The 12,211-nt window shown below is 44.5% G+C and overlaps 1 protein-coding gene across 2 annotated transcripts in view; it reads right to left on the reverse strand.

Annotated features, from left to right (window-relative positions):
- RSF1 (remodeling and spacing factor 1) overlaps positions 1–12,098 on the reverse strand; it is a 157,012-nt gene extending 144,914 nt beyond the window's left edge. Inside the window, exon 1 of one of the 2 annotated variants that reach the window (XM_047753445.1) lies at positions 11,642–12,098. In XM_047753445.1, the coding sequence (XP_047609401.1) occupies positions 11,642–11,828 (187 nt within the window). In that variant the 5' untranslated portion in view covers positions 11,829–12,098. The remainder of the gene's footprint in view (positions 1–11,641) is intronic. The other variant, XM_047753446.1, reaches the window with a different exon arrangement.
- Between the last annotated feature and the right edge of the window lie 113 nt (positions 12,099–12,211).

Consider the following 12,211-nt stretch of genomic DNA (forward strand, 5'->3'; position numbering starts at 1 on the left):
CTTGCTCAGTGGGTTAAGGATCCGGCGTTGCCGTGAGCTGTGGTGTAGGTTGCAGACGCGGCTCGGATCCCTCATTGCTGTGGCTGTGGCGTAGGCCGGTGGCTACAGCTCCGATTCGACCCCTAGCCTGGGAACCTCCATATGCCGCGGGAGCAGCCCAAGAAATAGCAACAACAACAACAACAACAACAACAAAAAAGACAAAAGACAAAAAAAAAAGATACATGCAGAGTTCCCGTCATGGCGCAGCGGAAATGAACCTGACTAGGAACCATTAGGCTGCGGGTTCAATCCCTGGCCTCACTCAGTGGGTTAAGGATCCAGCGTTGCCGTGAGCTGTGGTGTAGGTCTCAGACACAGCTTGGATCTGGCATTGCTGTGGCTCTGGCGTAGGCCAGCAGCAATAGCTCCGATTAGATCCCTAGCCTGGGAACCTCCATATGCCATGGATGCAGCCCTAAAAAGACACACACACACAAAGATGCAACCCAATGTTCACTGCAGCACTGAGAATAGCCAAGACATGGAAGCAACCTAAAAGTCCATCGACAGAGGACTGGATAAAGATGTGGTACATATATCCAATGGATTATTACTCAGCCATAAAAGAGAATGAAAGAATGCCATTTGCAGTAAAAATAAAGGGACCTAGAGATCCTCATTCTAAGTGAAGTAAGTCAGAGAAAGACAAATATCATATATAAGATCACTAACATGTGGAATCTAATTTAAAAATGATACAGGAGTTCCCGTTGTGGCGCAGTGGTTAACGAATCCGACTAGGAATCATGAGGTTGCGGGTTTGGTCCCTGCCCTTGCTCAGTGGGTTAACGATCCGGCATTGCTGTGAGCTGTGGTGTAGGTTGCAGACGCGGCTCGGATCCCGAGTTGCTGTGGCTCTGGTGTAGGCCAGTGGCTACAGCTCCGATTAGACCCCTGGCCTGGGAACCTCCATATGCCGCGGGAGCGGCCCAAGAAATAGCAAAAAAAGCCAAAAAAAAAAAAGATACAAAAGAACTTACAAAAGAGAAACAGACCCAAGATTTTGAAACCAAATTTATGGTTACCAAAGGGGAAATGTCGGGGGTAGGGATAATTTAGGGGGTTGGGATTAACATACACACAATACTATATATAAATTAGATATCAAGGACCTACTGTATGGCACAGGATAATCTACTCAATACCTACGTAATAACCTATATGGGAAAAGAATCTGAAAAGGAATGGAGAGTTCCCATCGTGGCGCAGTGGTTAACGAATCCGACTAGGAACCATGAGGTTGCGGGTTCAGTCCCTGGCCTTGCTCAGTGGGTTAAGGATCCAGCCTTGCCGTGAGCTGTGGTGTAGGTCGCAGACGCAGCTCGGATCTGAAGTTGCTGTGGCTCTGGCATAGGCTGGCGGCTACAGCTCCAATTCGACCCCTAGCCTGGGAACCCCCATATGGTGTAGGCTAGCAGCTACAGCTCCAATTCGACCCCTATCCTGGGAACCTCCATATGGTGTAGGCTAGCAGCTACAGCTCCAATTAGACCCCTAGCCTGGGAACCTCCATATGCTGCGGGAGCGGCCCAAGAAATGGCAAAAAGACAAAAAAAAAAAAAAAAGGAATGGATATTAGGTATAACTGACTTACTGTGCTGTACACCTAAAACTAATACGACTTTGTAAGTCAATTATAACCCAATAAAATTTATGCTTTTTAAAAAAAGACATGGAACAAAGTAGAAAGTATGCTGATGTCTAAGTTGGCTCCTTGGTTTGTGATCTGGGTGACTTGGGTGGAAGATGGTAATATTCGTCATAAGAAGTAACTGGTAAGATTAAAAGTAAATATAAAGCAGCAACTCAGGGAATTCCCGCTATGTCGCAGGTTAAGGAGCCGACTGCAGTGACTCTGGTCACTGCAGAGGTGTGGGTTCAATCCCCAGCCCAGATCAGCAGGTTAAAAAGATCTGGCATTGCTGCGACTGCTGCTCAGATTCAGTCCCTGGCTCACGAACTTCCATATGCCATGGGTGCAACCACAATTTTTTTTTTTAAGCAGCAACTCAATTTTTCTTTTATAAAGACCCTTAGAAAACTATTTTTCTTAATTTCTTTTTTTTTTGGAGACATAATTGACACATAACATTACATTAGTTTCAGTTGGACAACATGGTTCATTACCTGTATACATTTTGAAATGATTACCACAGTAAGTTTTCTTGCAATGAGAACTTTGGCGATCTACTCTTAGCAACTTCCAAATATAGCATATAGTATTATCAACCAGACAGTATGCCATACATTACATACCTACGACTTATTCATTTTATAAGTGGAAGTATGTACCCTTTGACCACCTTTCTCTTATTTCACTTATTGCTAAAAGATTACTTTTTTTAATTTTTATATTTTGCTTTTCAGGGCCACACCCACAGCACATGGAAGTTCCCAGGCTAGGGGTCAAACCAGAGCTGCAACTGCTGGTTTACTCCACAGCCACAGCAACACTAGATCCAAGCATCTGCAACCTACACCACAGCTCCCAGCAACTCTGGATCCTTAACACACTGATCGAAGCCAGGGATCAAACCGGCATCCTCACAGATACTAGCTGGATTCCTTACCACTGAGCCACGATGGGAACTCCGCTATAAGACTACTTTTAAATAATTAAATGTTTGGTGATTACCAAAGAAATACAGTATTAGTATTGAAAATGAAATGTGGAAAAATATAGGAAAGACAAAGGAAAATAACCTATAATCCTACCATCCAGAAAATTATTAAGATAAACTTATACAAATACAGGAAAAAAGGCAGAGAGGATAAATACAAAGCTAAATAAATTATAAAAACAAAGTTCACTAAAATATGTATCATCACAAAGTATATTGTAAACCTGCCCATGACATTTAAAAAAAACAAAACAAAACAAAACTGGGAGTTCCTGTAGTGCGTCAGTGGTTAACGAATCCGACTAGGAACCATGAGGTTGCGGGTTCGATCCCTGCCCTTGCTCAGTGGGTTAAGAATCTGGCGTTGCCGTGAGCTGTGGTGTTGGTTGCAGACAGGGATCGGATCCCACGTTGCTGTGGCTCTGGTGTAGGCCAGCAGCTGTAGCTCCGATTCAACCCCTAGCCTGGGAACCTCCATATGCCACAGGAGCGGCCCAAGAAATGGCAAAAAAAAGACCAAAAAAAGACCAAAAAAAAAAATCACTGCTTCATTGTCTATTTTTACTGCTAAACTGTGAACTCCATAAAGCCAAGGGTCTTATCTATCTTGCTCATTAACTTCTTCCTAGAGTTTAAGTGTACCTGGCATGCAGTAGGTGATCAATTAACATCTGTTGAAAAAAATAAATCTTTTAAAAATGAAGGCCCAGATTACTTTCTCAAGTAATATTTGATACTCTAAATATTCTATGATAGGAATTCCCATTGTGCTCAGCAGGTTAAGAACCTGACTAGTATCCATGAGGATACGGGTTCAATCAATGGCCTTGCTCAGTGGGTTAAGGATCTGGTGTTGCCATGAGCTGCAGTGTAAGTTGCAGACACAGCTCAGATCCTGCATTGCTGTGGCTGTGGTGCAGATCAGCAGCTGTAGCTCCAAGCTGACCCCTAGCCTGGGAACTTTCAGATGCTGCATGTGCAGCTCTAAAAAGACAAAAGATAGTAATAATTAATTAATTAATTAATTAATTAAAAATCCTAACATAAAAAGAAAATAGAAAACAATCTGATACCCTTCATAATGGGCTCTACCATACAGTCAAAACAGAAAAATAAAGCACTTCCAGACACAATATTTTAAGACCATATTTATTAGGTTGAGAGCCAAAGAAATTTTCTTGGAGTTCCCGTCATAGCGCAGTGGTTAGCGAAGCCGACTAGGAACCATGAGGTTGTGGGTTTGGTCCCTGCCCTTGCTCAGTGGGTTAAGGATCCGGCGTTGCCGTGAGCTGTGGTGTAGGTTGCAGACGCAGCTCGGATCCCGAGTTGCTGTGGCTCTGGCGTAGGCCGGTGGCTACAGCTCCGATTAGACTCCTAGCCTGGGAACCTCCACATGCTGCGGGAGTGGCCCAAAAAATAGCAAAGAGACAAAAAAAAAAAAAAGAAATTTTCTTAAATCCAGGAATATACCTTTCTTGTACTCATGACTCAGGTGAAAATGTACTTTAGGTCTTAACTATTTTTACTTTCTACATTGCATGAAGTTATACATGTCACCATAAAATTGTCAGAGATAATTTTAATCTATTAATTTACAGACTAGAATTCATAGACTACTAACTCCAGATGATAAAATCCCAGAGGAAAAAAATAAGTCTGAATGGTGACAGTAACTTAAGCTCTTCTTTGCTACTTCTTACTAGATTAGAAAATTCTTAGTCGAAGGGCCTATGTTTAATAAGTTTTTTGGATTTTTTCCCTTTTTTGGCTACCCTACGGCACCTGGAGTTACTGGGCCAGGGATCAGATCTGCACCACAGCTGCAACCCAGGCCACAGATGCAGCTATGCCAAATCCTTTAACCCACTGTGCCAGTCCAGGGATTGAACTTGGGTCCTGGTGCTTCAGGGAAGACGCTGATCCCATTGCACCACAGTGGGAACCTCAAAAAGTTTTTTTTAAATAATCACCATAATGTCTCCTGTACTTAGTACATAGCTAATATTCAATATCTATTAAGTAAATGAAGTAGTTAATAAATGCTTACCTTTCTTACTAGTTGAAATTTAACAACATAGATAAATTTTACGACAAACTTCTTAGTAATTAAAAAAAAGTCAGTTTTCATCAACTGGCCCAATTTAGCGAGAAAACTCCTCTGCCTCTATTATCTTCAATCCTGGGACAGTGCCAGCAACCTCCCTCCAAGCCTCCCTAACTTTTAGTTACCTCATCTCCATGCTATACCAAAAATGATGGGCAAGAAATACTTTTCTCTATTTTCTGCTAATGAAAGTCTAAAAAATATTTTTTTTCAAAAGTGGAAAAGCCAAAATTGGACATTTTTGACCAAATGAGGCTCTGGTTCTAGCAATGCTACCACCAACAGTGTACCACTGCAGACCCACGCAATTCCTGGCACATGCACGTGGTAAGATCTTCTACTCAAAGCTCCAATTACGGTAAAGTCATCTTTCTTCTTTTTTTTTTTGTCTTTTTGCATTTCTTGGGCCACTCCTGTGGCATGTGGAGGTTCCCAGGCTAGGGGTCGAATCAGAGCTGTAGCTGCCAGCCTAGGCCAGAACCACAGCAACGCAGGATCCGGGCCGCGTCTGCGACCTGCAACGCCGGATCATCAACCCACTGAGCAAGGGCAGGGATCGAACTCGCAACCTCATGGTTCCTAGTCGGATTCATTAACCACTGCGCCACGACGGGAACTCCTCATCTTTCTTCTTTATGAGTGAACCTACAAACTACTGCCACACAATTCAATTAGTACCAAGAAGAGTAAACATATTGTTCCAGTCACTACTCCAGTTAAAAATAAAAAGTGGAGCTCCCTGGTGGCTCAGTGGGTTAAGGATATGGCATTGTCATTGCTGTGGCACAGGTTTGATCCTCAGCCCTGGAACTTCTGCATGGCACAAGTTCAGCTGGGAAAAAAAAAAGTCTATCCTTGAGTTCCCACTGTGGCACTGTGGAAACAATCTGACTGGAAACCATGAGGTTGGCGGGTTGGATCCCTGGCCTCACTCAGTGGGTTAAGGATCCAACGCAGCCATGAGCTGTGGTGTAGGTTGCAGATGTGGCTTGGATCTGGTGTTACTGTGGCTGTGGCATACGCTGGCAGCTGTAGCTCCAATTTGACCCCTAGTCTGGGAACCTCCATATGCGACAAGTACGACCCTAAAAAACCAAAAAGAAAAAAAAAAAGTCTTGTTTTTATTGTAAGAATTAAACATCAAATCATTTAAAAATGCAAAAAAGGGAGTTCCCACTGTGGCTCATCAGAACTGAACCCAACTAGAATGCATGAGGATGCGGGTTTGATCCCTCGCCTTGCTCATTGGATCTGGCATTGCCACGAGCTACAGTGTAGGTTGCAGACAAGGCTTAAATCTGGCCTTGATGTGGCACAGGCTGGCAGCTGCAGCTCCCATTCAAGCCGTAGCCTGGGAAGTTCGATATGCTGCAGGTGCAGCCCTAAAAAATAAAATAAAATAATAAAAATAAAAATGAAAAAAAATCAAAACTAAAAATGCTCTAAAAATTAAACTCAAACTAAAAACTAATGATTCAACTTACTAATATTATATAGTAACTCAGCTGACCATATCCATACACATCTCAAAAACACTATTATCAGATACAGGTAACTCATCAATCAATAATTATGCACAGAATATCTTTAAAGAATGAAAAAGTATATTTTCCTCCCGAAAAAGAATGTCCTCTGCAGGAAAGGGAAGATACTTGGAAATCTTGGGTGTTGGTAATTCCAGAAAGTTGATGTCCACTTTCATTTACATTCATACCTCCTGACCATCCACCTCTCATCAAGAGGACCCTAGCGAAGCCCACACAGAGCACAGAATTGGGAAGGCTACAGAAGTGGTCAACGAGGGGGAATAAAACTTAATTCTTCAGTTGGCACACCCTTTTCCTGTTCTAAGAACAAGAATCTATTTTGCTGGGGTTCCTGTCGTAGCTCAGTGGTTAACAAATCCAACTAGGAAACATGAGGTTGCAGGTTTGATCCCTGGCCTCCCTCAGTGGGTTAAGGATCCGGCGTTGCCATGAGCTGTGGTGGAGGCTGCAGATGCAGCTCAAATCTGGTGTTGCTGTGGCTCTGGCGTAGGCCGGTGGCTATAGCTCCAACTAGACCCCTAGCCTGGAAACCTCCATATGCCGCAGGTGCGGCCCCAGGAAAGACAAAAGACCAAAAAAAAAAAAAAAAAAGGCTGATAATCTCAGCATATAAGTAGACTTTTCAATAACAGTCTCAGTAACACCCACGGTTAGGTGTATACACCTAAATCAATCTCTGTACCTTGGTTTTCTTCCTTGCAAAATAAAGGCAAAATGGACACAATAATCCTTTCTTTATAGCCCCAAATCTTGATGATGAGAGTCTCTAGAGCAGAGGTTAGGCTTTCAAGGTTCATGGCATCCTCAGTATTTCAGCAATTTTTTCACAACAGCTCTAGGCCAAGAAATAATAATTCCACTTATCGATAGTAGCCATTTGAAAAATTAATCTTCCTCAGCTGAAAAAAATAATGTTTTTACTTGATTCTTAAATAAGCCCAGTTACTTACTTATAGAATATATACTATAATGGGCACTGCACAACTTCTCAAACCTTGGATCAGACTGGAGTTTGCTGTTATTTCCTGTTCCACAGATCTTCATGCAAGATTTGCATTTTATCACAGCATTCCCCCCAAACCCAATTTCACAAAGATATATCATTAAAAGGAACGTAGCACAGTCTAATGTTGAAACCATGAACTATCTCAAGCTAGCAGTTCACATGGTGACCAAGAGATGGCAAGTATTGCTGTATCTCCTTAGAAGATTTAAACTACCAGACAGCGCCTCTGTCAGCTGGTGGCAATACCCTGGCGCACCTTGGTGCAGTTTAGGAAACATAGTCTTTTGGCAAAGCATCACATAATTTTGTGGTTTGGGACTCAGATCTGGGCTGGAAACAAGATTCTACCAAAAACTATATAATCTTGGGCACGAGGCAGCTGAATCAACCTTTTAAACCTTAGTTTCTACACCTGCCAAACAGAAATAACAGTACCAACCTTGGAGAATAGCTGTAAGGAGTAATAAGATGCTGTTTGCACAAAGTAAATGTTCAATAAATGGTAGCTATCATTATATCGTTAAGACTAAACAGAAGTAGTTTATAAAACCAAACTTAATAATTCACTGTGTGGGGGATGAAGGAGGCACTCTAAGCTGAAGACATAATTTCAAATTAAGACATAAACAAAAATCTAAGGGAAATATCATAAAATGCTTAACCAAGGACAATACAGAGAAACAGTCATCTCCAAAGGATGTTATGTCAATACACCTACCACAATAAATGACTACATAAAAAGTGCTTAACTGGCAACTCGGAAGAATATTCTTTACCAGCCTTTTAAGGAATAATCACACTAGGAAAAAACAAATGTTTTATAAAAAAAGGACCTTTAAACAACACTAAGAACTGCATTTTTAAAATAATAAAATTTAGAAGTTCCCATTGTGGTTTGGCAGGAACAAACCGCACTAGTATTCATGAGGACTTGGGTTGAATCTCTGGCCTCACTCAGCAGGATAAGGATTCAGCATTGTCTTGGGCTGTGGTGTAGGTTGCAGAAAGGCTCGGATCCTGCATTGTTGTGGCTGTGGTGTAGGCCAGTGGCTACCGCTTCAATTTGACCCCTAGCCTGGGAACTTCCATATCCCGAAGGTGCAGCCCAAAAAATGAAAATATAAAAATTTATTAAAATTTTAAAACATTTATATAAAGCAAAACATTTGATTATAACAAAGACTTTTCCCCAAGAACACAAAACTCAATATTATATTGTGTTTAAATTCCTCTCTCACTATATGCTAAAAATTTAACATTTTAATTCCAAATAAACTTGTCTATCTTCTATCTCACAAACAATTTTTTTTTTTGGTCTATTTTAGGGACACACCCACAGCATATGGAAGTTCTCAGGCTAGGGGTCTAATCAGAACTGTAACCATCGGCCTATACCACAGCCACAACAACGTGGGATCTGAGCCGAATCTGTGACCTACACCACAGCTCACCGAAACGCGGGATCCTTAACCCACTGAGCAAGGCCAGGGATGAAACTGAACCAACATCTTCATGGGTACAAGTCAGATTCATTACCGTTGAGCCACAATGGAAACTCCACATTTTTAATAAAACTTGTAATACAAGAATATTTATAAGTGCTTGGTTTGCGAAAGGATTTTTCAAACACTTCATGTGATCCTCATATTATCTCTACTGAAGAATATTATCTCTACCAAGGTCCATAAAAATTAAGTAATTTGTGGAGTTCCCAATGTAGTGCAGCGGAAACCAATCCAACTAGGAACCATGAAGTTGTGGGTTCGATCCGTGGCCTCGCTCAATGGACTAAGGATCCAGTGTTGCCGTGAGCTGTGGTGGAAGTCACAGACACGGCTCAGATCTGGCTTTGCCGTGGCTGTGGTGTAGGCCAGCAGCTGTAGCTCTGATTAGACCCCTAGCCTGGGAGCCTCCATATGCCGCAGCTGTGGCCCTAAAAAGCAAAAGCAAAAGCAAAAAAAAAAAATTTGAGTCATTTGACCCACAATTAACATATTAATGTTATACTGTTCAACACAAAAAAACTAACATCTTTTAACTCTTTCTAGTATACCACAACTCCTGCCCCAAAAGACTCAGTCCAAATATTCTTAGTTGGACCAGTACTGTTTCATCAACTATTACAAGTTGGTTAACCAGTTAACCATCATCAAAGAAAATCTCTCTCTTGCCCAGTAACAGCATTTCACCTGCACAGACTTTTCATTTGCCAAATATCTTGAACTGTGTAACATTAATTAATAATTATTCTTTCGTCACCTTATGACAGTCGATTATCATATACTATCATATATTATTCAACCTTAGATAGAAAAGTAACATGAAGTATTAGATTGACCCTGATATGTCTTCTTGTTACGAACAGAAGCCAAATGCAGCGGCCAAAATACTTAAAACAAATAGAGAAGCAAGCAACCTTGCATCTCACCCAAAATATAATGCCATCACAGAAGTTTATGTTTGCAATACAACTTGGTCCAAATATATTCTGAAAAAAATTGACCAGCAACTCCTTTTCCCAAAATCCCACATTTCTCTCTTAAAGATACACCACCTTCATTTCTCAAGGTATCCTAAAAGTAACTTATAAGGCATTCTCCTCCATAATAACCATTTCCTTCACAAATGAATGTAAATTTGTACTTGAAATTACAATACTGAGAAGTTTCATTTTTCAAGAAATTCTGTAGGTAGTCTTTATATAATGCAACATTTTATATGCCAGAATTTGTGAATGGTAGAGGACACTTGGGCAGGTAAGAAGAGATAAATGCCTGCACCATAACTCCTGTATTAATGTGAGTCTTTGGTAGCCATGATATTATTCGCTCTATAGGTAATATTTTGAAGAACTTCACACTTGGGCTCTTCCTAGCTGTGTAAATATATTCTGTTAATAGAAACTTCTTCATTTCCCTGGAGAACTGAAGATCGATCCTGATTTCTTGGAAAGGAAATAGCTATCTGTTTTGCACAATACCTAGTCCACTTTGGCCACCTCTACGGAAAAAAAGAAGGGAGGATAAAGACCTATTTGGAAAACGTTTCTTCTCCACCCAAGGGCTGTTCCCAGATAAAGGCAAAGCTCAGAGTACAACAAATAAAACCTTCTCTGAGGGAAGAAATGTGCCAGAAAAAGGGAGGCATGGATCGAGAATAAACAGGGAATACGTGTAAGCGCTCAGTGAGGGTTGCAGGCAGCAGGCGCTGCGCGGAGATGCTCCAGCGAGAGACCCAGCAGCAGCAGCAGCAGCAGCAGCAGCAGGAAGTTTCAATGGGGCCGGGCAGAGCATGCGCCCTGCACCGCGCGGTGGCCTTATGTGGAAGGAGCACCACTTGCGAACACCAATAATAGACCAGCGGCACCAGAGAGAGAAACATGAGCAACAAGCACCTTCTTCAACTGTTTTCCCCCTCCGTCTGAGCCCCTCCTCCAGCCTACACACTAACCACTCCACCCCACCCTGCAAATGAGAGGGCGACTTCTTCTTCCCCTAAGCCCTACTGCCAAGACGAAGGGGGAAGGGACTGGAAAAGTCGGGAGATGCTTTTCTATTATTTGTGGGAAGGTGGGGAGGAGGAGGAAAACTATGGGGGGGGGGATTAACCCTCTACCCTCCAAAGTGGAGAAGCTGAACCGACTTCACCTCCCCCTCCAAAACAAGAATGGAGGAGGACCCCCTCATCAGGAGGAGGAGCAAACCTCCCGACAGAAGGAGTTTTAGGGGTTAAACCGGCCCTGGAGGAGAAGGGAAGAGAGACCAGAGCCGACTCTCTCGGGGGAGTTCCCACTAGAGGGAGGGAGAGATGAAGTGTCCGCTGGCCCCCGCCCACCCAGGTGGAGGGAGAGAAAGGGGCGCCCCGAGAAGATGAGCCCAGCCTCCCCCGAGATGGTCGGGAGGATGGTGGGAGGAGGGGAGGGAGTGAGGGAGGGGTGGAGGAGAAAAGCGCAAAGCTGGCCGGAACCTGCCCTCGCCTTCCCCCGCCACCGAGAAGGAGTAGGGGTGGGGGGCCGGCCCCCGCCGCGGGATACCAGTCCCGGGGGGCGACCGACCAGCACAATGACCCTTCCCCGCCCCCAGCCCAGACCTGACCCGCCAAGCCCCCACCGTCCCTGGGCGCCGGGCGGAGTGGCCCTAGGGGGCCTCCGCCCCGCCTCCCCACTGCCCAAGACCCCCCGGGCTGGGCGGAGAAGACTAGCCAGGCGGAACTGCGCCCCCGCCGGAGGACAGAGCCGCGGAGGCCCGGGGTGTCGGCGAAGAACGAAGAGAAGGAGTGTGCCAGGGCCGCTTCCCGCCGGGCTTTCGGGCCCCTCGCTTACCTTCTCCGTTGCCGACGTCCGGCGAAGGAGCTTGCAGCACCCGCTCCAGCTCAGGGAACGGCAACTCGGGCAGGTCGAGCAGCGGCCCGTAGCGCTCCAAGAAAGAGCAGACTACGGCGAAGTTGGGGCACGAACCCGGGCAGCCCGGAGGAGCCATCGCCGCCGCCGCTGCCGCCGCCGCCGCCATTTTGAACTGGAGGATGGAGGAGGAGGAGGCGATGGAGGGGGTGGGGGGAGTTGGGGTGCCGAGGAATAGCAGGGCAATCTTACAGGCGACAGGAGGCGCTAGCAAGTGGGCGCCCCTGCGGATCCGAGCGTCTCAGGCACGGCGCCGCGATCCCACAATACAACAGCGGCCCGGAGCAGTCGAGAACCGAGTCAGACGGAGGAAAGAGAGGCGCTCCGTGCCTTTCACTTTCCGCCCTCTTTCCGCACCCCCACCCCCTTCTCCACTCCTCCCACTTCGGGTTTGCACTGCCTCGTGTGACAGGAGGAATGAAAACAAGGGCTGCAGGGCAGGGAGGCGGGCTGGAAGCTGGGGAGGCGGGACTTTGTAGGAACGGTGACCAA

Source organism: Phacochoerus africanus, chromosome 11, assembly GCF_016906955.1.
Source record: "Phacochoerus africanus isolate WHEZ1 chromosome 11, ROS_Pafr_v1, whole genome shotgun sequence".
NCBI classification, from domain to species: Eukaryota; Metazoa; Chordata; class Mammalia; order Artiodactyla; family Suidae; genus Phacochoerus; species Phacochoerus africanus.